General features: G+C 40.6%; 1 protein-coding gene across 1 annotated transcript; it reads right to left on the reverse strand.

Moving 5' to 3' along the window:
• Nucleotides 1-912: 912 nt before the first annotated feature.
• Nucleotides 913-3479, reverse strand: LOC115553371 (apolipoprotein D-like). The gene is made up of 5 exons (XM_030369517.1): nt 3371-3479; nt 3122-3261; nt 2463-2587; nt 1713-1801; nt 913-1387 (listed from the first exon to the last, which is right to left on the reverse strand). Exons 2-5 carry the CDS (start codon nt 3245-3247, stop codon nt 1149-1151), a joined length of 579 nt encoding a protein of 192 aa, XP_030225377.1. The 5' UTR covers nt 3248-3261; nt 3371-3479; the 3' UTR covers nt 913-1148.
• Between the last annotated feature and the right edge of the window lie 17887 nt (nt 3480-21366).

Consider the following 21366-nt stretch of genomic DNA (forward strand, 5'->3'; position numbering starts at 1 on the left):
CACTTTATTTGGTAAAGTTTCAGCATGGTAACTATGAAGCAAAAGGAGGGGAATTGTATACACACGCGTGGAGAGACACTAAGCTGGTCATCTATGGAAATGAGCTACTCAGTGTTTTCTGCCTGTCCTCACGCCTGCGGCTATTTAGATACGGAGTAGGCGTGGCCTATATGACGTAGTACATACTCTGATTGGCTATGGTTTTGAGAGCCCGCCTCCGGCTTCCTCATATGTGTAATGATGCTGCCATCTTGTGGCTATTGTGCAGCAGTTATAGTTTATATGCGTCAGATTACATGTGTCTTTTGTCTGCCACACTGGTTCTACCTCTGTGCAGGAACCCGTTTTCAGTTGAGGCTGGTTAGCGTGTTAGCTCATCTGACTTAGAACGAGGCTGGCAGTCAACATGACTGCCAGTCCAGCTGGGAGCCAGCTGCCAAACAATGTGGATGCCGGTCAGTGCCCTACCTGAGAGGCTTTCCGTGTGTGTGTGTGCGTGTGCGTGTGCGTGCGTGCGTGCGTGCGTGCGTGCGTGCGTGCGTGCGTGCGTGCGTGTGTGTGTGCGTGTGTGTGTGTGTGTGTGTGTGTGTGTGTGTGTGTGTGTGACTATCTGACATTGTAATCACATGCATGCTTCTCTAATTACATTCCCTGAGGTGAAGCGGAAAACAGATCTCCCTCCTAACGGGTATATCCATCTATCGGGTCTATCTGCCCACATTATGCTTGTTCTATCTCACTACCTCTGGCAGAAGACTTTTAACCGTCTGACTCCTTTTATGGAAACTCGATTAAAGATAAACAGACAGGCTTCAACATAACCAGAACTGGGACCCACGAGCCATGCCTAAGAGGCAACCTCTCTAAGCCTCTCTTTGAATAAATATTCAAAAAGGACAAACAAATGGCAAATATGACCGGGGGCTCATCTTTTATGAGCAAAGTCGACGAGGGAAATACAACTAGGGCGAGAGAAAGACACGTGTGGAAGTCCTGTCATCATGAATTAAGCTCTAGTGACACCAAGTGGTATGATTTGGTACTGGCAAACTCAGCAAACATCAGTTAAACCGACATGACTAAAATATACATGAACATACATAACACTAACTAATACTACAGCTGACCCTCTCGGGTGGAGGAGGTGCCTAAACCATGGCCCGGCAGAAGGCTTTGTTCTGGTTGGTGGGGGTCATCTTGTCCACGTTGACGCCCCCGGAGGCCAGGAGGTCCTGAAGGTCCTTAAGGGTCTTCCTCACCAGGGTGGGCTGCCGGCTCAGGACCCAGGCGAACTGGGCGTGGAAAAGGCCGTAGTCGATGCAGCCGAATGCCAAGGCGTGGCCGTTGTAGTCCGTGGCTAGCACCCAGTAGGGGCTGGGGAGAGAGGCTGGAAGGGATGGGGCCAGAACACAAGGCCTCAATGGAAAGGGCCTCCTAACTCTTTTTTTGGATCATTTTTAAATGAGGTTATCGGTTTTTGTAACAACTCAATGGGATCAAGGTAGACTATGAATATCATTTGAGCATTGGGATTCTGGTGTGTGTGTGTGTGTGTGTGTGTGTGTGTGTGTGTGTGTGTGTGTGTGTGTGTGTGTGTGTGTGTGTGTGTGTGTGTGTGTGTGTGTGTGTGTGTGTGTGTGTGTGTGTGTGTGTGTGTGCGCGCGTGCGTGCGTGCGTGCACGCGCGTGTGCGTGCGTGAGAGATGTCCTTACTTGGAGAGTAGTAGACCTCCATCTTGGCCGGCTCTGATGAGTTGGTAACCATGGCAGAGCCAACGTAAGCGTAGGTGCTGCCATCAGCGCTGAAGGAAATATTAATAATTTATATTTATATATATTTTTTCCCCTTGTGCATCAGAGCAGCAGACCCATCATTAGGCCACGTTTATACGTAGCAGGGTATTTATAGAAACGAATGTTTCCCCCCCTCCGTTTTCAAAAATAACATTGTGCACACAACATTGTTTTCCAAAAAGTTGTCGTTTACATCAAAATGTGTAAATACGCCGTCGAGCGCCATTATAACTATGCCAAACCTATGGGTGGCAGTGTAGGGAGAAGGATAAAGCCATGCAAGCCAATCAGAATCCTCATAATCAACAACAACGAATAACACAAGCGTGTTCCTGTAACAAACAAACTGTAAACATAGGGCGCTCATATGACGTTAAGCATTTCCTGGCGCATAATGTGACGCTTCAGAACCTAAATCCCTGTTTCTCCCCGTTGACACGACAACACATAACTGGCGTTTTCAGAAATCTCCACTTTGGCCAGAGTTTTTAGAAATGATCGTTTTCTGTGATAAAAACAGCGTTTTTGTGTAAATGAAAGGCCAAACCGCGTGGAAATATCTGCGTTTTCCCTTCATGTAAACGGGGCCTCAGGATTCCCTGAGCCATAGTGGTCTGTAATACAGGGACTGGTTGACTCTGGAGAGACGACTCCTGCTGCTAGACTCACAGCAGCTCTTTGATGAGGACTTCCATATCTCCACCAGTACCCTGGCGGCTGTAGGTCGCAGTGACACACTCCCCCTGCTGGAAGAGAACTGGCAGCTTCTGGATCTCATACCACTTGCCCAGGTACTGAGGACACAGAGGGGAGGCTCACACAATGGTTAGGCCAGGGGCGTAGCCACGTGGGGGTCATCACGTGGGTCAGAGGAAACGGTCTAAAGAAAGCTGAAATATATGCACTATTAGTTTGATCCAACTTTGACTTATCATTCTTATTTCATTATGAATAAATATTACACTTCAAGTGCCACCCCAAATATAAGACTGGCCCGAGCTGGCCACCACAGCAATAAAATCCTGGCTATGCCCCTGGCTGAGGCATAAGCTGCTTCTAAAGAATCAGACTGGGAGACTTTTCATGGCAAATACAAATCAAAACGGGTAGGAAAAATGCATAGAATACAAAATACAAAAAAAAAGATTTACCTTTTCCTTTCACAATGTACAGCATTTAGTGCCACAGGAAGTCATTAAATAGTGTGAATGTGTTTCTGTCTGGATCGACCGGATCGACCGGACCTCTAACCAAATGAAGACATACCAGACAACCACTTTTGCAGTAGTACGAGTTTGCTAATAGCAAAGAAATGTTGGTGTACTCACCCTGGACGCATCAAAGAACTGGACCACAGCAGGCCGGGGGCATTTCCCAGCCACCAACACCTGAGCGCTAGCCTCCAGGATGGCCAGCAGAGCCAGAGCCAGAGACATTCCCTGGAGGGCCTTCATCTTCTCCTCCAGACCTGGACACATGAGGGTTACAACTACTGCTTGAAATGTTCCACAGAGAATTGAAAATAGAAGAGACTCAAGGTTTGGAGAGAGAGGAAAAGAATAATCAAGAATCAACACCTCACTGATGAACCTGTATGAAGGGTTCCCTGGGTACTACAATGTAACAGAGAGCGTATGGGGCTGTGTTTATAGCACTGCAGTAATTGACATTGTCACTGGCTCCACCTCCATGAGGGGCTATCATGATGGAGTATGCCTCCTGGCATCTATTCAGCTGCTTAAATAATAACCAGCATTATGAATAACATGCAGGGTAACCAAACGTTCACCTCAAAATAATGCATGAACAATGAATGAATTGCAAAATAACAAAAAGGCTAAGAATTACTTGAGATTATTTACGAATGGCTGAATGGGTATGAAAAGGTATAATGTGAGATAAGGTATGAATGGGCCCTGGGCCGCACAAACGTCATGCAGTCGGGGTCATGAACCCTGGAAGAGGACCCATGCACAGAGGACGACACGGTGTCACAAAACACAGTTCTGTCTACTTATTGCAACATTCTTTTTTGAATTTCCTTCCTCTCTTTGCCTCTTCTGGGAGTGTGTGTGTGTGTGTGTGTGTGTGTGTGTGTGTGTGTGTGTGTGTGTGTGTGTGTGTGTGTGTGTGTGTGTGTGTGTGTGTGTGTGTGTGTGTGTGTGTGTGTGTGTGTGTGTGTGTGTGTGTGTGGTTGCTGGTATAAGCAGCCTAACCTGGCCCAATATGATTGGGCTCTGGGGCTGGGTGAGGCTGCACACCTGTTGCAGGTTGAGTAATCAGTCTGCCCAGGTTAAACCAGCCATCAACACGCTCTAGATCTCCTGGATGGCAGTGGAGCAATCGTGCCATGTTAATTATCAAATAAATAAACCAAATTCTTCAAAGCTCCATCCTTTTGTCCGGAGGAACAAAAATCACCTAGGTTTATTGTTTGTTGTTTATTGTTTAAAATTATGCCCATTAGCTGTCACCAAAGTGGGACGAGCTAGTCTTCCTGGGGTCCACACGTAAAGACATAAAACATAACAATACACAAGATACAAATAATAATTCAGGTAATTCAGATAATCTAAAAGGAGTAAATCATTATCAACATCATCAACTTACCCATTCAATTCATGGGTGTTACAATCATTATTGCATTCATACAGTAGGTTTTTCCATTCCCTAATCACAAATTTAAATAGTGCATTCTAAAATGGTACTTGAAAGAGAATTTGCTATTAATTTTATGTATATTCAGGGGGCAATTATTCTAATGATCGATGACATGATAAATAACTTCTCTTTAAAGCATTTGATTTTGGAATTGGTAATATCATCTGGCCATCATCGGCTGACCTAGTAAAATGAGAATGAACCTGACCACATCTAACAATTTGGTTACATAAGAAAACGGGTTGAGACGAGAAGACAGTGTTCCTGAAAAATGTTGTTTGAAAACCAGCCTGTTCTCTACCGTTAACCATGAGAGTTGAGTGATTTTTCGTATTGGACAATGTAATACTAACCTGGCAGCCCTGTTCTGGGAAGTTTGTAATTTCTTCAGTTGACCTTTATATGCAGAGGACCATACTTGTATGAGCGGTCCGTAAATCAATGCGCATTCATTCTTTCGTAATGTCACAATGCGATCTTAATTGTGTAACCGTAACAGCAAAATAAATTAAACTCAACTTAAACAGAAAACTCGCTTCATTTCGTAATGCGGTTGAAAATCGTTTGCCCTTCCGCTCTCTAGCCAAAAAAACCTGCTCAGGTGACGTCTGCATAAAGAGTTACCACCCCCTGACATCATCATTGCATCATCATCATCATCGTAATAATTTCACGTCAACCCTAACCCTAACAATAGTATTTCATTATAAGTTACACACAGGAATATGATAAATCTGACATAGGTAAAACACAAATCAGTGTAATGGCTTCAACAATACTGGTGCACAATATTCCCGGTGACATAAAATTTAAGTTTTAACCACCTGTCCCACAATATGTGTTGGGCCATAAGAAACTCATTTCCTCACCATGGAGATACCACACCCCATCTTCTTCACATGGTTTCAATGTGTTCTGCCCATGACAGCTGACTATCAATTATTGTGGCCAGTAATTTGACTTTATCTACCTGTTCTATAGGTTCCCATACAAGTTCAAAATCATCTTGGGTGTAAATGACAGTTTATGTCTTGATCGCAAGATAATTGATTTGGTTTTCGAGATGTTCAGTACCAACTTATTTTGTGTCATCCAATCAGAAACCTTAGTTAACTCAGCTGATAAAAAATTGTCCAGTTCACTGAGATTTTTTGCAGCATAATACAAAGTGGAATCATCAGCATATATTTGTACAGTTGCTTTACACACAACTGATGGTAAATCGTTTGTAAAGATAGAGTATAAGAGTGGTCCCAGGCCGTTCCCTTGCGGGACCCCGCAGTCCGAGACCTTAGATTGAGACCAGCTGGCAGTGTAATAAACCTTTTGTGTCCTACTTGTGAGATAACTCCTCATAAATAGGATGGCGATTTCACTAAATCCATAACATTCTAGTTTACAGATGAGCAGATTGTGATCTATGACATTGAATGCCGCACTGAAAACAAGTAATACTGCACCAGTCATCTGCATGAGCTGCCAGGCCAAGTACTTTACTGTCCAGCATGTCAATACCCACTGAGCTGTGTTAAGGCAGGGACCTCGACAACTTCCTTACTTCCCGCTCATCCACATTATTAAACTGAAATGCAACTCTTGTCTAACATCACATTATTAGTAATGAGCTTTTTACAATCAGAATCAGTATTGTCTATATTCTGCCTTAGTGCATAGACCTTATTTATGAAGCAATTATTAGAACTAGAAAATGCATTTCCTACAGAAAATGCGGTGAGTGCTGTAGTACAAAGTGAGGTTGAAAATATTTTTTAATAAAGCCACATAGATTAAGACATAAAGAAACGTTAAATGGCTTAAATCAAGTGAAGGGATTTGAACAAAAGTTCAAAAGTCTAAATGGAGTAAACAATGTAAACATGCACACCATTTAAGAAAAAGTAAATGGTTGGAAACAAATAAAGTGACAGCTGAATGAAAAGAGCAAAGCATTGCTAAAAATGCAGAAATGGAAAAGGTAAAATGTATTGCCCTGCACTGCTGGTGTGTGTGTGTGTGTGTGTGTGTGAGAATAGCGAGCAGGTGTTTGATTTAAAGTAGCCTAATAGAGAGAGCGGGAAAAACAGCCCAATCTGGCAACACTACCTGAACGTCCTCCCAAAGTAGCTCAATCCAACGGGAAAAACGCCCAATCTGGCAACGCTCGTCCTCATGCTCCAGCCAGCGTCAACGTAAATCAATGAGACCAACTGAAAACGAAGCCGGTGTGAAACTAAAACTGTTATTCTGAATGAAATTCCGTTTGGATATTATTGAAGATACAAGTGTTTAGATTTGTTTAATGGTTTGAACGATGGTAAACGGTTGAGTTCAGTTACCATGTTTTAAGTAATTTAAGTGACAGAATGGGCAGACGGCTTTAATGGGACCAACTGTAGAATATGACGGTCTGAAACTAATACTGTGATTCTGTAGAAAGTTTAAATGATATTGACATTCCGTTTAGATATTATTGATGATACCAGTGTGTAGATTTGTTAAATGGTAAACGTTTAAAAAATGATTTAGTTACGTCTTAAACAGTGGGAGGACCGCTCTGCCGTCCTGCCATTGACTCCCATGTTTTTCTTTTAAAAAAGATAATATTTTAGAAGTAGAACTTTCTTCAAAAGTATAAAATATTTAAAAAATCTGAAAAGAAGCACGTGATTCCAAGCACTAGAATCTCTAGGGGAAAAATTGAGGAAGAAGATAGGTCCCAAAGTTTGTAAAGAATAATAAAGAAAGAAAAAAAGAAAGAAAGAAAGAATAAAACTTATGAAGAATAATAGTTGAGCGCTGCACTAGACTTTTCAACTACTATTGGTTAGTTGAAAATAATAATCATCATTGAGATTAAACATCTCTTCCAGTGTCTTGGCCAAGACAGGCAGCAGTAGCCTACAGTCACACATACACCCAAAACATAAGAAAAATTAAACAACTAAAACATTCCGCAGGGGGGAAGGGGGATATCAATATCGCAAGACATTTGGGGAGGCTTAAGGAGGAGGGTAATATTAAGTTTGAGCAACAAAGTGTAAAGACATTTCGGGAGGCTGAAGGAGAGTAATATTATATTTGAGCAACAAAGTGTAGTCTTGTGGTGGACTCTATAGACATAATTCACCATACTGTGTTATTGAAAAGTTTCCGTTGTGTTTTAGAACACTGTCTCTTTAAGATCACAAGACTTATGTGTTGATATTCCGGTCGGCGCGATGTTTGAATTTAACGTTTTTATACGACGAAATGAACGACCTGCCGTTGCTTGTCGAGGTGAGAAATTGTCTCTTCCGTTCTTTCATCGCAATTTATGCAGTATTTAGACAGAACCTCTTACCTGGGAGTTTGTCGACGGCAGAGCCATGTTTAAAAACCTAACGTCTTACCTGGGCGAGTGCGTTGCTGCGGTGTGTGTGTGTGTGTTCTTACCTGGGCACGTGGGTTGATGGCAGAGCCGTTATGTTAAAAAACATAACGTCTTACCTGGGTGAGTTTCGCTGCGGTGTGTCCGCGTGCGCGTGTGTTCGAACCTGTGAGTGTGTCGATGGCGGAGCCATTATGTTTAAGGGCGAGGGTCGCTGCTGTGTGTGATCGCGTGAGTGTGTTCATACCTGCGCGTGTGTCGATGGCAGAGCCGTTATGTTTAAAAACACATCGTCTTACCTGGGCGAGTGTCTCTGCGGTGTGTGCACGTGCGTGTGTGTTCTTACCTGCACGTGTGTCGATGGCGGAGTCGTTATGTTTAACTATGCGTTCACACCAAACGCGAAATATGTCGCTCGTTTGCGTTGTCGCCGAAGTTTTGTCGCGGCACACATCATAATCTGTCGCTGTGCAAGTTTTGTCGAATTTGTCGCGCCACAACAAGATATCCACCATTGCATGTCTTTACCTTTTGTGGAAGAGGGAGAGACGTCGGAGGACCCGATGCAGTATATTCATAATATTGTAATGACCACGGAAAAGGGAGTGAATGAAGTATTGAATAGACAGAGATTTATTAGATAGGCCTACCTAATAAACCATTGGAACACACAAGACCGGATACATAGCAACGCCGGTAAACAAACCCCGAGAAGCCCAATCCCTATGAGAGCTCCCCGCTACGGCCATCCGGAGGCGCACAGAGCTTTTGGCCGTGATATTATATATACAAATGTAGCACCCGTGGTCTTAGCCGGAAGGGGCAGATAGGATGCTAGCATCACTCTAGGTCCTTAAAGAAGTTAAACACTAATGACTCACAAAGGGAGTTGGTGTTGGTTGAATAGATGAGCTATTTTAATGCCTTTCATCATAAACATTTACATTTGGTACAAAATAAAGCTTTTGAAAATAACATAATAACAATAATAACAAACAAACAAAATCAAAAGAATAAGTCCTTTGTAGCTGGATTCCCCAGCTACAGTACTCCTTGGGAAAGGAGTTGTTCGGTCGAGGAATGTCGAGTTCAAGGGGGGGGATATCCGGATATGTGTGTTTCTCTTACTACTACCCGGGTAGGTTAGCGTGTATCTATTTCTATGTCTTATCTGTTATGAATGGATCTTCACAAGGGTCTTCTATGGTGGTGTTCACGGCTGGCCACGCCGTATCCACACCATCCACAGTTCTATTGGGCAAAGCTCGCCATCGTAGATGCAATCTTCCTTCGATCAAACATACAAAAACCAACCTGCACAAATAGTGCAGAATTGTAAGTTATCTGGTACTATTCTATATCAAACATGGGATTTGACACATCTATATTACAATGTATAACCAAAAACCAAGGTTATATTTATAAATATAATGAAATGAATTGTCACCTATTAGAACAATTAGTATTTAAACCACAAAGAATGAAATACTAATCTTGAATTACAATATGTCACAGTATTTAATCAAACAATTAATTATTTATCTTTTTAAACCATGTTTCTAGCTTAACATTTGTAATTTAAATTATTTGTATACATATTTATGTTTTAACCATTAAATTGAATTAAATTATTCTTAAACTTAACTAACAAGTGCACTACAGTCAATGAAATTAATTCAATCACACTTAAAGTGGGTTAAGTATGTAAAACAATGTCCTTCCATAACATCAAAATAAACGCATTGCTCCTTTAAGGTTTCATCATCATGTCTGTGCTGCTCTACTAAGATGCGTCCTTAGCATAGTGATTGACCTTCGCTAGCATTAGCATACAATTAGCCTGGTATGAACGATTAGCAGCTAGCGCTTAACATGTAGCTAACGATTAGCGATCACATTAGCGATTCATTAAACACATTTTAAAATGACACCATGAACACAAAAGTATAAATAAAAAGGTATCTGAACTCAAACAGCATTTATAGTATTTTGTTGTCTTTAGTACTAAGCAACAATACATTAGCATGGGCATGTGCAACACTCACCGGAGATTCAAGTGAATAATATAATTCACGGTAGTTTCCTGTATTTTCAATGATCGGATCCTAATAAAACAACACCTTATTAATACCATGGAAATATTCATGACTGAATTAATCAAGGTAGAAATACTAATTTTTGGCGTTTTATACCGGGAGATTCTGTTGTGCTTAATACCTCTCTAACGTCTTTCCAGTGTTACTGTCCGTTTTTCTCTTGAAAAACTGTCCGTCCACACCAGAAGCGAATTGAGCGACCAAATCGCCGGAAGTCATTCACTTTCTATGGGCAAGAGCGACCAAAGCGACCAACGCTACCAGCGGCCAAAGTTGAGCGACCAGAGCGTCAAAAAGAAGTTGAAAACTTTTTAACTTTATGCAAATGACTATTATTCGCTTCAGCGGCCAAACACTGACAGCCAATCGGAATGTAGACGCTCTTCGCTTGCGTGGATCCCAGGGAACATCGGCAGGCACTTTGGTTCCTACCTACCTTTATTCACTCACTGAACAAAATGTCGGCTGAAGTATTAATCGCGGCTGTAACTGGGCACCCGGTGTTGTACGAACCCACCCCTTTTCAGTTCAGAGATCGAAACGCCGTAGTGGTTTGGATATCAAGTGATGATAAGCGGGAGTATTTATAGGCTACATCTAGAACGATCGTATTTAAGCGGGAATCATTTTAATTTGCTCTCCATGCCACCAATCTAACCAACCAATCGCGTGTAGCATGCTTTAAACAAAACCAAAAAAGTTTTTGAAATCGTCACATCAACAAACTAATCGACAAGACGAGGGATAAATGACAAGGGATATATCTAGTCTAGATAGATAGAAAGCCTAGTCAAGTCTTTATTAATACCAAACGACACAAATCGTCCATTTAGGTGGTTCGGCCCACACAGGACAGTAGCCTACAAGACCACACAGAACAAGTCTGACTGGACATACACACAATACATCACATTAAAACTAGACACGCGTTGATAGATAGATAGACAGAAAAGCCTAGATAGATCGATATGTTCCATTATTTGCCTTGCGGAGCCAACCAGTCCTGTGCGCGTATGCAAATTAGCCATGTGCGCGAATGTCTATTTGTTTTGAATGCGACGAATGAGTGCAGATCATACGGAAGAGGATTAGGGCCACACATGTAAAAAAAAATTAAGTTCTGACTTTATTCTCAGAATTCTGAGAAAAAAGTCAGAATTCTGACTTTAATCTCAGAATTCTGAGAATAAAGTCAGAATTCTGACATTAATCTCAGAATTCTGACATTAATCTCAGAATTCTGAGATAAAAAGTCAGAATTCTGACATTAATCTCAGAATTCCGAGAAAAAAGTCAGAATTCTGACTTTAATCTCAGAATTCTGATTTTTTTCTCAGAATTCTGAGATTAAAGTCAGAATTCTGACATTAATCTCAGAATTCTGAGAAAAAAGTCAGAATTCTGACATTAATCTCAGAATTCTGAGAAAAAAGTCAGAATTCTGACATTAATCTCAGAATTCTGACTTTAATCTCAGAACTACGGGTATCTGTAAGGACCAACCTCCGTGGGAGAGACACTTTGCTTTATGCAGTAGGAGGAAACCTATGGAAAGCCAAGAAGGCCACAATCCGGCCCTAGAATGGCGCGGTAAAAGTGCAAAACCGCACGGATTCCGTGCGGTTTGGCAAGAATTCGGTTACGGAATACGGTTTTGAATGACTAATAGCCGCGGCTATTAGTCATTCACTCCAGCTATTAGTTAGTCACTCCGGCTATTAGTTATTCACTCCGGATATTAGGTATGCTGAACGAGCCCTCCCTCTTCTTTGCTTGACCACTAAGTTTGAAGGCTGTCTAACCAATCAGTGAAGAGAAATACCAGACTAAAGTAACGCAATGTCGAGACTAGAGCTGCAGTGCCTCCATGTTTCGCCGTAACATAAAGCTGTGTTGTCTTTACTAGTTTCACTACAATGTAATGACCACCACTAGCTAGTGGAAAATACATTTGTGTCTACAACGTGTCTACAGTGATATATTTGTATATGTTAGGCTATATATTGAGATGGCAGTGTGCGAAATACCCGCCAATATTCGGGGATGCCCTCATCCCCAGATTGTTCTCGATATGCCGTAGCCAGCTCGGCCATAACATTACAATATTTCATGGATGCAAGCAAGCCAAGACAATCAATCTATATCTATAGCCTACATGACAACACACACACACACGCACACACGTTAAACACACTGGTAAAGCAATAGGAGCCTGCATTGGCTAAAGTTGTTGGGATGCACGTTATTTTATAACAGGGAGGGGCAAAGTTGTGCATTACAATGCAAACACGACAATAATTGGCACCGTTCTTGCGCACTCAGAAGAACATGAACTGAATAAATGCCAGGTATATAGCATATCGGAGACGGGCACACAATCAGTGCATTTGCAAATGAGAGCCTGCAGTATGATCGATCTTGTGACATTATTTAACCATCCATCTACAGCTAATACGATCAGACAGATACCACATATAAGCCCACAATAAGCCCAACATCACCACGGCAGGTGCGCTCTCTCTCGCACATTCACACAATCACTCCAACTTCTCCAACTCCAAGGCAAAGCTGTTTCACTAAAACCACAAACAACCACAACTAACCAGCCTACATATCCACAACAACGCACAACAATCAGTTCTATACATTGCGTCTATCTTCTGTTTGGCACACATGGCTAATTTGCATACTCGCACAGGACTGTCGGCTCCGCTTGTCAAAAAAATAGATTTGTGAATAAATGCTTTGAATTCTGAATACTGGACTTGGTGAGCTTAAATAGGCTACATTTAAGTGACCTTTAGCGAGATGGCCTAAAACGGAATACAAATGAATTATTCTAGGACATAGGCTTTCAGGATCAATTCAGAGGTTAAACTGTTCGGGATTCATTTTGTTTAGCCAGTGAAAGTGATCAGCTGTATTCCACACACTGTTAAAAATACTTCACTACAAGTAGGCTATAAGGTCACTTAATAGCCTATTTAAGCTAACCAAGTCCAGTATTCAGAATTCAAAGCAGGCTTTCCATAGGTTTCCTCCTACTGCATAAAGCAAAGTGTCTCTCCCACGGAGGTTGGTCCTTACAGATACCCGTAGTTCTGACTTTAAAGTCAGGATTCTGACTTTTTTTCTCAGAATTCTGAGATTAAAATCAGAATTCTGAGATTAATGTCAGAATTCTGAGATTAATGTCAGAATTCTGACTTTATTCTCAGAATTCTGAGATTAAAGTCAGAATTCTGACTTTTTTCTCAGAATTCTGAGAATAAAGTCAGAACTTAATTTTTTTTTACATGTGTGGCCCTAATCCTCTTCCGTAAGATCATGATTTGCAGATCCAGATCAGTGAAACATATTTTAACTACTACAGCACGCAGGGTTTTTTGTTCTCGGTTGTAATTAGCCTACATTTTAGGATTTTTTTTGTATTGGGGGGAATCACTGTCCTACTTGTTGTCGAAGCACTTTATCGAACAAGCAAAACCGTCTCGGCAATATGGCCAAGGTGTATGGGAGAGTTCACTATTTGATATGGCTGTCTGTAGGGCCTACCAAACGCATACGGCTCCTTTAAATGCGTCTGCATAATTGAATAGTACGTCATGAGCGACCAAAGCGAACAGAAAAATTCGCAGCGAAACTTTGTGAGCCTGGTGTGGACGTACAGTTACGGTTCAAGGTGACCCCCTCGAAACGGGGTGCTCACGTGCAATTTCCTGTTACTGGAATCATGTTGAGCGCGCCCTACTGGAGAACTCATGCAATTGCATCTTTAAATAATCATGGGTTTAGTAGCCCTATATTCCATATGGGTTACACCCTCCCCCCTTGACTCTGCATTAGTCCCTTCATGCTTTAATTGGTAGACTACAGGGGAGATGACGTAGTCACCAATGGCACCAATGACTTTATTGAAGCTCTCTAAGAGACTCAATAAAGGAGGATTTAAAGGAGATTAAGGGTTTCCCCATCTGGATATACTGGAAGCGCTCAGGTGGTTGGCGCAACCTTCCAGATGTTCGTGTAGTGATGTTTTGATCATTTGCTCTCCATCTGTGATATTTCCACTTTCTTTGTTTTTGACATCGGTATCACCGGTTGGTTTGTTGTTCAGCTGCTGGGTTTCTTCAGCAGTTTCTCCATTTCCATCATCTTCAGCCATGGCTGGATTTCCATTTTTCATGTCCGGTAAAGTTACATTCTCTTCAGCAGAGAGTTGCTCATCCGTGATATCTGGTTCACCCCCTTGAACCAACTCAGGGACTGTTTCAACAGCTTCTGCCGGCAATACTGGGAATCTGCCTGCACAGGGTTCACCCTGGGGCTGGGGGGTAAAGGAGGCATTGTCCACTGGTGAGCCGTTAGCCTCTTCTGTTGGGGTTACAATTGGTTGCGGTCTCCTTGGGATTTCATAGACCTCAACTACTTTTTCTGCAGGGATGACAGGCAACTGGGTAGTACAGAAGTAAGATTCGTCCTCAGAGTCTGCATTCTCCACAGGGAGCAGAGGTTGGCTGCGCCTAGTTATTGGCCGGTGGACCTTTGGTTTGGCCGGCTCAATTTCCTCTTCAGTCAGGTTCCCACAAGCGAGTAGGTGATCCCTATGTAGGGTTCGGACGGGGCCATCTCCATTTATTGGCTGTACTGTGTAAACAGGTAGATCTCCCATCCTTTTGAGAACTTTGTACACAGTGGACTCCCACTTATCCGCAAGTTTGTGTTTGTTCCTCAAGCGCAGGTTCCTTACTAAAACTTGGTCACCTTCTTCTAGTGTTGATTCTCTTACTGCTCTGTCGAATCGGCGTTTGTTCCGTTCAGCAAACTTTTGGGAGTTTTTGGTTGCAATCTGATAGCTCTCTTGAAGACGGGCTCTCAGCTTTCTGCCATACTGAGAGTGAGATTTTGGAGCACCGTCTTTTACTGGCAAACAGAATGTAATGTCCACTGGTAGCCTAGGCTGGCGCCCAAACATCAACTCATACGGGGTGAACCCGGTGACATCGTTCTTGGTGCAGTTATAGGCATGAGTTAGTGGTTTTACATGGTCACGCCAGTGGCTTTTCTCCTTTTATTTGAAGGTTCCCAACATGCCCAGGAGAGTTCGGTTGAACCTCTCAACTGGGTTTCCTCTTGGGTGGTAAGGACTTGTGCGTACTTTAGTGATTCCAGCAAGGGTGCAGAGCTCTCAGATGAGTTGAGACTCGAAGTCCCTGCCCTGATCACTCAGTAGACGTTCTGGAAACCCATAGTGCACCAAAAACTGTTCCCAAAGACTCTTGGCCACTGTTGTAGCCTTCTGATCTTTTGTTGGAATGGCTACAGCATACTTGGTATAATGATCAGTTATGACCAAGATGTCTTTGGTGTTGCTACTGTCGGGCTCCAAAGACAGATAATCCATGCATACAAGTTCCATGGGACGAGATGTTTGGATATTCACAAGAGGTGCTGACTTTTCGGGTGGCATTTTCCTCCTAACACAACGTCCACATGATTTGATCTTGTTCTCTACATCCATAGCCATCTTCGGCCAATAGAACCTTGAACGGACTAAGTCGATGGTTCTGTCCAAACCCATGTGGCCTATATCATCGTGGAGACACGTGAGAATGGTAGACTTCAGAGACTTGGGAACCACAAATTGGTAAGTGGTGTCCCCTTCTGATAGACGAGTTCTGTAGAGGAGACCATTTTTCAACTCCAACCGCTTCCATTCTTTGAGCATCAGCTTGAGCTCGAATGAGTCAGGAAGGAGGCTTGGACTTGCTTTATTTCCAGATTCCAACATGTTGACAACTTGCTCAATGATTGGATCAGACCTCTGATGTTGTTGGAGTTCTTCTTCACTGTATGTAGGTATGGTGGAACAACCTAGCATTTCCGCTTCTCCGTAGACGTCTGGCACTGCATCCGCAGTAAGTGCAAGGGACTCTACCAAGGTGATAGATAGTAGGTCGTCGTCAGACAAATCTATGCAGATTTCAGAATATAAGTCAACGGGTTGTTGTCCGTAACAACCGTGAACGTGTTTCCGTAAAGATAATCATGAAATTTCTCCACAACCGACCACTTCAGAGCTAGAAATTCCAGCTTGTGAGCTGGATACCGCTTTTCACTGGGCGAAAGACCTCTGCTTGCATAAGCAATAACACGCATTTCGCCTTCTTGTTCTTGGTAAAGGGCGGCACCTAAACCAGAAGTGCTTGCGTCTGTATGGAGGATGTCCCAGGTAAAAAAGTAATATACTTTAATGTACTAAAAATGTACTTAATTTTTTGAAAGTACATTTCTAGCACATTTTCACTTTATGTGTTAAAATAAAGTAAACCAAAAATATATTATAAATGTATTAATTACAAATATATTATTTCCTCAGTAGTACTTCAGTTTACTTAGATAAAGTACACTATTTATTAATTCATATTAAGTATATTCATATAAAATATACTAACACTGAAATATATATAAGTGTTTGATTAGTATATTTATTTATAATGTGCTTCGAATGTGTTAAATATAAGTCTAATGTCAGTGTATTTGCATCTACTTTTATCAAGTGCACTTCTAGCACACTTTCAATAAGTTCACTTTTATGTCACTTTTTTCATATCATTGTTAGCACAGCAGTGTTAAATTGCACTTAAAATAAGTATATTAATAATTGAATACTACTTCAGTGGTAAATTAGTGTATTATTCATAAGTACACTATAAACCAGAACAAATTCATCAGTATGTAGCCATTTCTTTTAGTGTGCTAAGATCAGTTTAAAAGAATGTACAATAACAGTTAATTTCTTTAACTGACCTTTTCTCTTCAACCTTTTAAAATAATGTATTTTACCAGCAAAATGCAACAATGCTGTTATGTAACAATACCTTTTCTAATTGAAAAAATATCCTTAATTTTCTATACCTATTTCAATTTTAAATTGTTAGCAATCAGTGTTATAAAGTATTTGGATTACTTCAACACCACCGTTGTTTTTATGCAATATTTAAAAATTCATCCATTCTCCAAATTGAATGGTGAATTTTGAATAAACATGAACATCAACCACAGAGCACCTTTCAATTGACCATGTGCTTTTATTTAATGCAGTAGTCAAGACTCACCAGTATTTCTAACAAAAAAACAGTACAACCTTGTGTATTTCTTATCATCACATGGAAAGTACTTTTTCCAAAGCTTGGATTGTTTCACTTACATTTGACAGCAATCAGAAAACATATTAGACTTATGAACATATTAAGATGTGCAGATAACAGGAAATTTGCTTTGCTGCTTGACAGAAAAATTAACCTTTTGAAAGTCTTTGATTTTGCATGGAAACAGTCTGTTAAAGTTCAACATTTTGAGGCCACAATTTTGTTTGTATTTTGTTATACCACAACTGTTATAGTATAACTGTTTAACAGCACAGTCTTTGTGTGTGCTTGCCCATGTGCCTTATAATTTTTTACAGATTTAATACTCTGAATTTGCCATTTTTGGACATCGTCCACTAGTTTTAAGGCACACCAAGAATGTAGTCCCTATTTCTTACAATTTGGCAGTGGTTTCAGCATTTTTTATCAAACTTCCCCAGTAACTATTTAATCTCTCTCTACATTATTTGGTAAAAGAATAACATATTGTTTGTCTCTTCATTGGATCAAAACACATTTCCTGTGGAACAGGTCAGTGGGCACCGCATAAACATTCCTAGATTCAGACACCTCAGACATAAAACTGGAAGTAATGTTCAGTTGACTATCCTTGCAGAGCTGTCCATCAGTCTTCACAAGCTCCTTTACCAATATACAGTGCAATGACAAATCGCCTGCTCTGAATACTGACATGCAAAGAATTCTACATAATCTTTGATCCTGTAACTCCACTGTTGAGTTGATCCTTTTTTTTAGACTTCTGTTACTGCTGGAATGATACAGTATGCCTTTTACAATGAAACGGTGATAACAAACAAAGTGTTCGACTGTAACACTTAGCAAGTCTTTGATAAAAAGTTTTTCTAATGCTGACAGTTTGTGATGACAGGGATTACCAAAAACCCTGACATTTTCATCCAGGCTAGATGAATTAGAACTTGATACATTGCTGTTTAGGAGATGTGAAAAAATGCATTTCACCCCTTCATTAGCATCTACCATGTACTTTTCGGCTTTTTGTGTTAGACTCCTCCAGCAAAGAAATCTTTTAACTATTTGCTCTGGAACATGTGTTGTCCCATTGAAGTACTGTAACAAAGTGCCATTAAATGATTCGAAGGAAAAGGTTGATGTGGCCCACAAAGGGCCCCAGTTCCTAACACTTGCCGCAAGGTGTGTCAGAAGATGGACATTAAATGTCATATTTGAGGCACCATATAACTTCTCAAACTGCAGTGAGAACTTCTTGAGAGCTCTTTCAGCTACTTCAATATCACAGCGTTTCACCTTTTCTCCCAAAAGAATGTGCATTGCGAACACAAACAGAAAAAGGTGGTTCCAGAACTTCTTTAGTAAGACCCCATTCAGTAAAGGCAGAGCATAGAATAACAGGAATGACCTCCACTCTGACGCTTTCCAATATTTTGTCTGCCACAGATCGTGGTACTCTTGTTATCTCAACAGGGGGTTGAATTGCAATGAGCTCTTTGTCAATGCGGTCTGATTTTGCTCCTAAGTACCACTCTTTGTTATGATTTTTTGAGTCAAACCACAGTTTTGCTAATTGTCTTGTCACACCAAGGCAGACACAATGCTGATACTCTGGAAAAAATCCATGTATCATTTGAAACTTTGAGAGTTTCATTAATGGTGAAGGTCCTTTCACTCCCATTACAGGACTGTCTGGTGTTGCAGCCATTGCGTGATCAAAATGCTTAGCTTCAGTTCTAAGATGTGGTTTTGGGCCTTTGTTTTTGTAAGGACCACCACCAACATGGTAACAAAAATCACATCCATAAAAGCCATTAAACTGTTTGGTGTTTCTTAGAAGTGGTCGAGCAATTGAATCTGAACTGCATATCAGAGCATACACTTTGGATACATGTTGTACATTTGCTGAGTCCTTCCATTTAATGCCATTTTGTTCTAAAATTTGCAGTTCATTAACAAATGGCTTCAAAAATGTTTGGCTTCTTCTCGCCAAACCAGAGACAAGGAAGACAGATATTTGCCTTGCGTTCTTTAGGTTTGAGTTCTATAACCTGGCACTAAATGGGCCAGATTTGATACTTTGAACTCCTGAAAACTGGAATTCCATCACAGTTCCAAATTAAAGTTATGTCATCCTCACCTAATTCACCTGATTCTTTGAGTTTCTGGTACTCTTCTCCACACTGTATATCTGAAATGACATATGCACATTGCCAGTCTTTTTTTAAACCTTGGTTTTGTTCAAGCAATGTTTTGATTTGTGAAGCCAAACTAAGCACTAGAAAGAAACACCCACTTTTGAGACAGCTCTCTGAATCAGTTACTGCATTACAAGCACCACACATTAGTTCACTGGTATTATTTACCCCTAAGTAGTTTTCACATGCTGGACAGTAAAAATGGGGGACATAATTTCCATATTGTCCATAAGCTTTGTGAAAAAGGTATGTGGTTACTGGTACCATTCCAGGGAAATGTTCATTGACAATGTTCAGTAGATGTTCAAGTGCCACACCTGTCACATTGTGCCTTAGTACATAAGACATCAGTAAGATTAAACTTTGTCCCTTTGTCAGTGGAGCTCCAGGATACGCTGGATCATCTCCATCCAACAAAAATGTCTCTGCCTGTGAAGACATAAAAAAATATAGAAAACTGTTACATTCATCTGCATTAAAAGAGATTGCTTACAGATTTACAGAGAAAACATACTGTATAATACATGTTAATAACCTGTTGGTTTGGTGTCTCTTGCTGATGAGGTGGAGTAGCAGGCACATTGGATCCTGGTTGCTTCTCTAACATGTCCTGGCAAAATATAAATGGAAGCATAACTATTTTCATTTTCATTTATTTTATAGTTTTGACATATAAAACAATACTAGTGCTCCAAAAGATAAGTGGTAACTACTACAAGTCATCTGGTAGCCTATATTCAGTAAATATACAAAATGTGTAGCTCCTTGCCCAAACCTAGAAAATAAATTAACTCTATTAACAAATCAGAAACAAGAATACTGAAAAGCACTAATCCTTGGGTGGATGTAAGACAGGGCATCTGTTTCTATCAAGACAATGAGTTCAAACATTAAGCCAAAACTGCATAATAATGCTTAATAAAAAACAAAATTGTTGTATTGGCGGAATAAAACATCAGATTTAAGTCACATTAAGCAAGTTAAGCTACATTTGCATTATATGTGCAGTGAAGATCGAAGAGATGGATAATATCCATGAAAATGGTGACTACAGCTTCACATACTGAAGAACTGTATTAATTAAGGGAAGGTATATGTCACAGCCATCAAGTGCCAATGTAGGCCATAAGTCAGCCACCTGTTAGAAACTTAGTTAGCCTCATGTGGAACTACTAATTTGCTTGAATTACAATGTAAATTAACATTAACATGAATGAATAATGCAATCATACATTGAAATAGTTATATGTAGTTATAATTCTGTGACCAAATGAGACCTTGCTGGTGTTCACTTTCAATACATGTTTATCATCGGTAGCCTATAATACTATTATTTTAAAGGTGTAGAGAAATGGCCGTTAGTCCTGTTTGTCACGCTGAGTTGTCACGAGCTGCAACACGAGTTTACCCGAGTAAGGAATACGAATTTGATTGGTCGTTATCGTGTGTGCGTGTCTCAGACGTTTTAATGATGGATGACGGATCCAATATCAGTGGCTTTTGAATCGTGTACAGGCTGACGTATAATCCGTGCGCCTGCATTATCCAATGAGAAATAAAATACCACACTTTCATCCCGGATTTACTCAAAAATATAATTTTGCAAAGTTTGGCCTACATCGTCTGAAAGATGAGTTATTTATATAATTTCATGACCCAGAGTGGGCTCAAATTCAATTTTCTTTTCTGTACACCTTTAAGACGTCGGTTTAAAAAATAAAAACTACACTATTCACATTTTCTGTATTGATTAAAGGGGTTGTTTTTAGCATAAAAATGAAACTAGTAACTTGTATCTATAGTACCTGTGCTTCTGGTCCGATTTGCATATCTTGTTGATCCCCACAAAATTGAAAAGTGCGGTGTGAGTAGGTGGAGGGTGGCAATTCTAGCACTGGGTGGGTCTTTCTGGAGACTCCCTCTCCGGCAGGCTGCATATAATGAAGATATAATACATGGAAATTCTCAAGTGAAGTATTAATGACAATAATACATGTTTGTGTCTCATTTTAAGGAAATACACTGTAGGGTCTACTACAATCATTATTTTCATCACGTTTAATTTAATTTAAATGACAATTATACAGAAACTATACATATAGTATAACA

The sequence above is a fragment of the Gadus morhua genome, chromosome 11, assembly GCF_902167405.1.
Source record: "Gadus morhua chromosome 11, gadMor3.0, whole genome shotgun sequence".
Classification (NCBI taxonomy): domain Eukaryota; kingdom Metazoa; phylum Chordata; class Actinopteri; order Gadiformes; family Gadidae; genus Gadus; species Gadus morhua.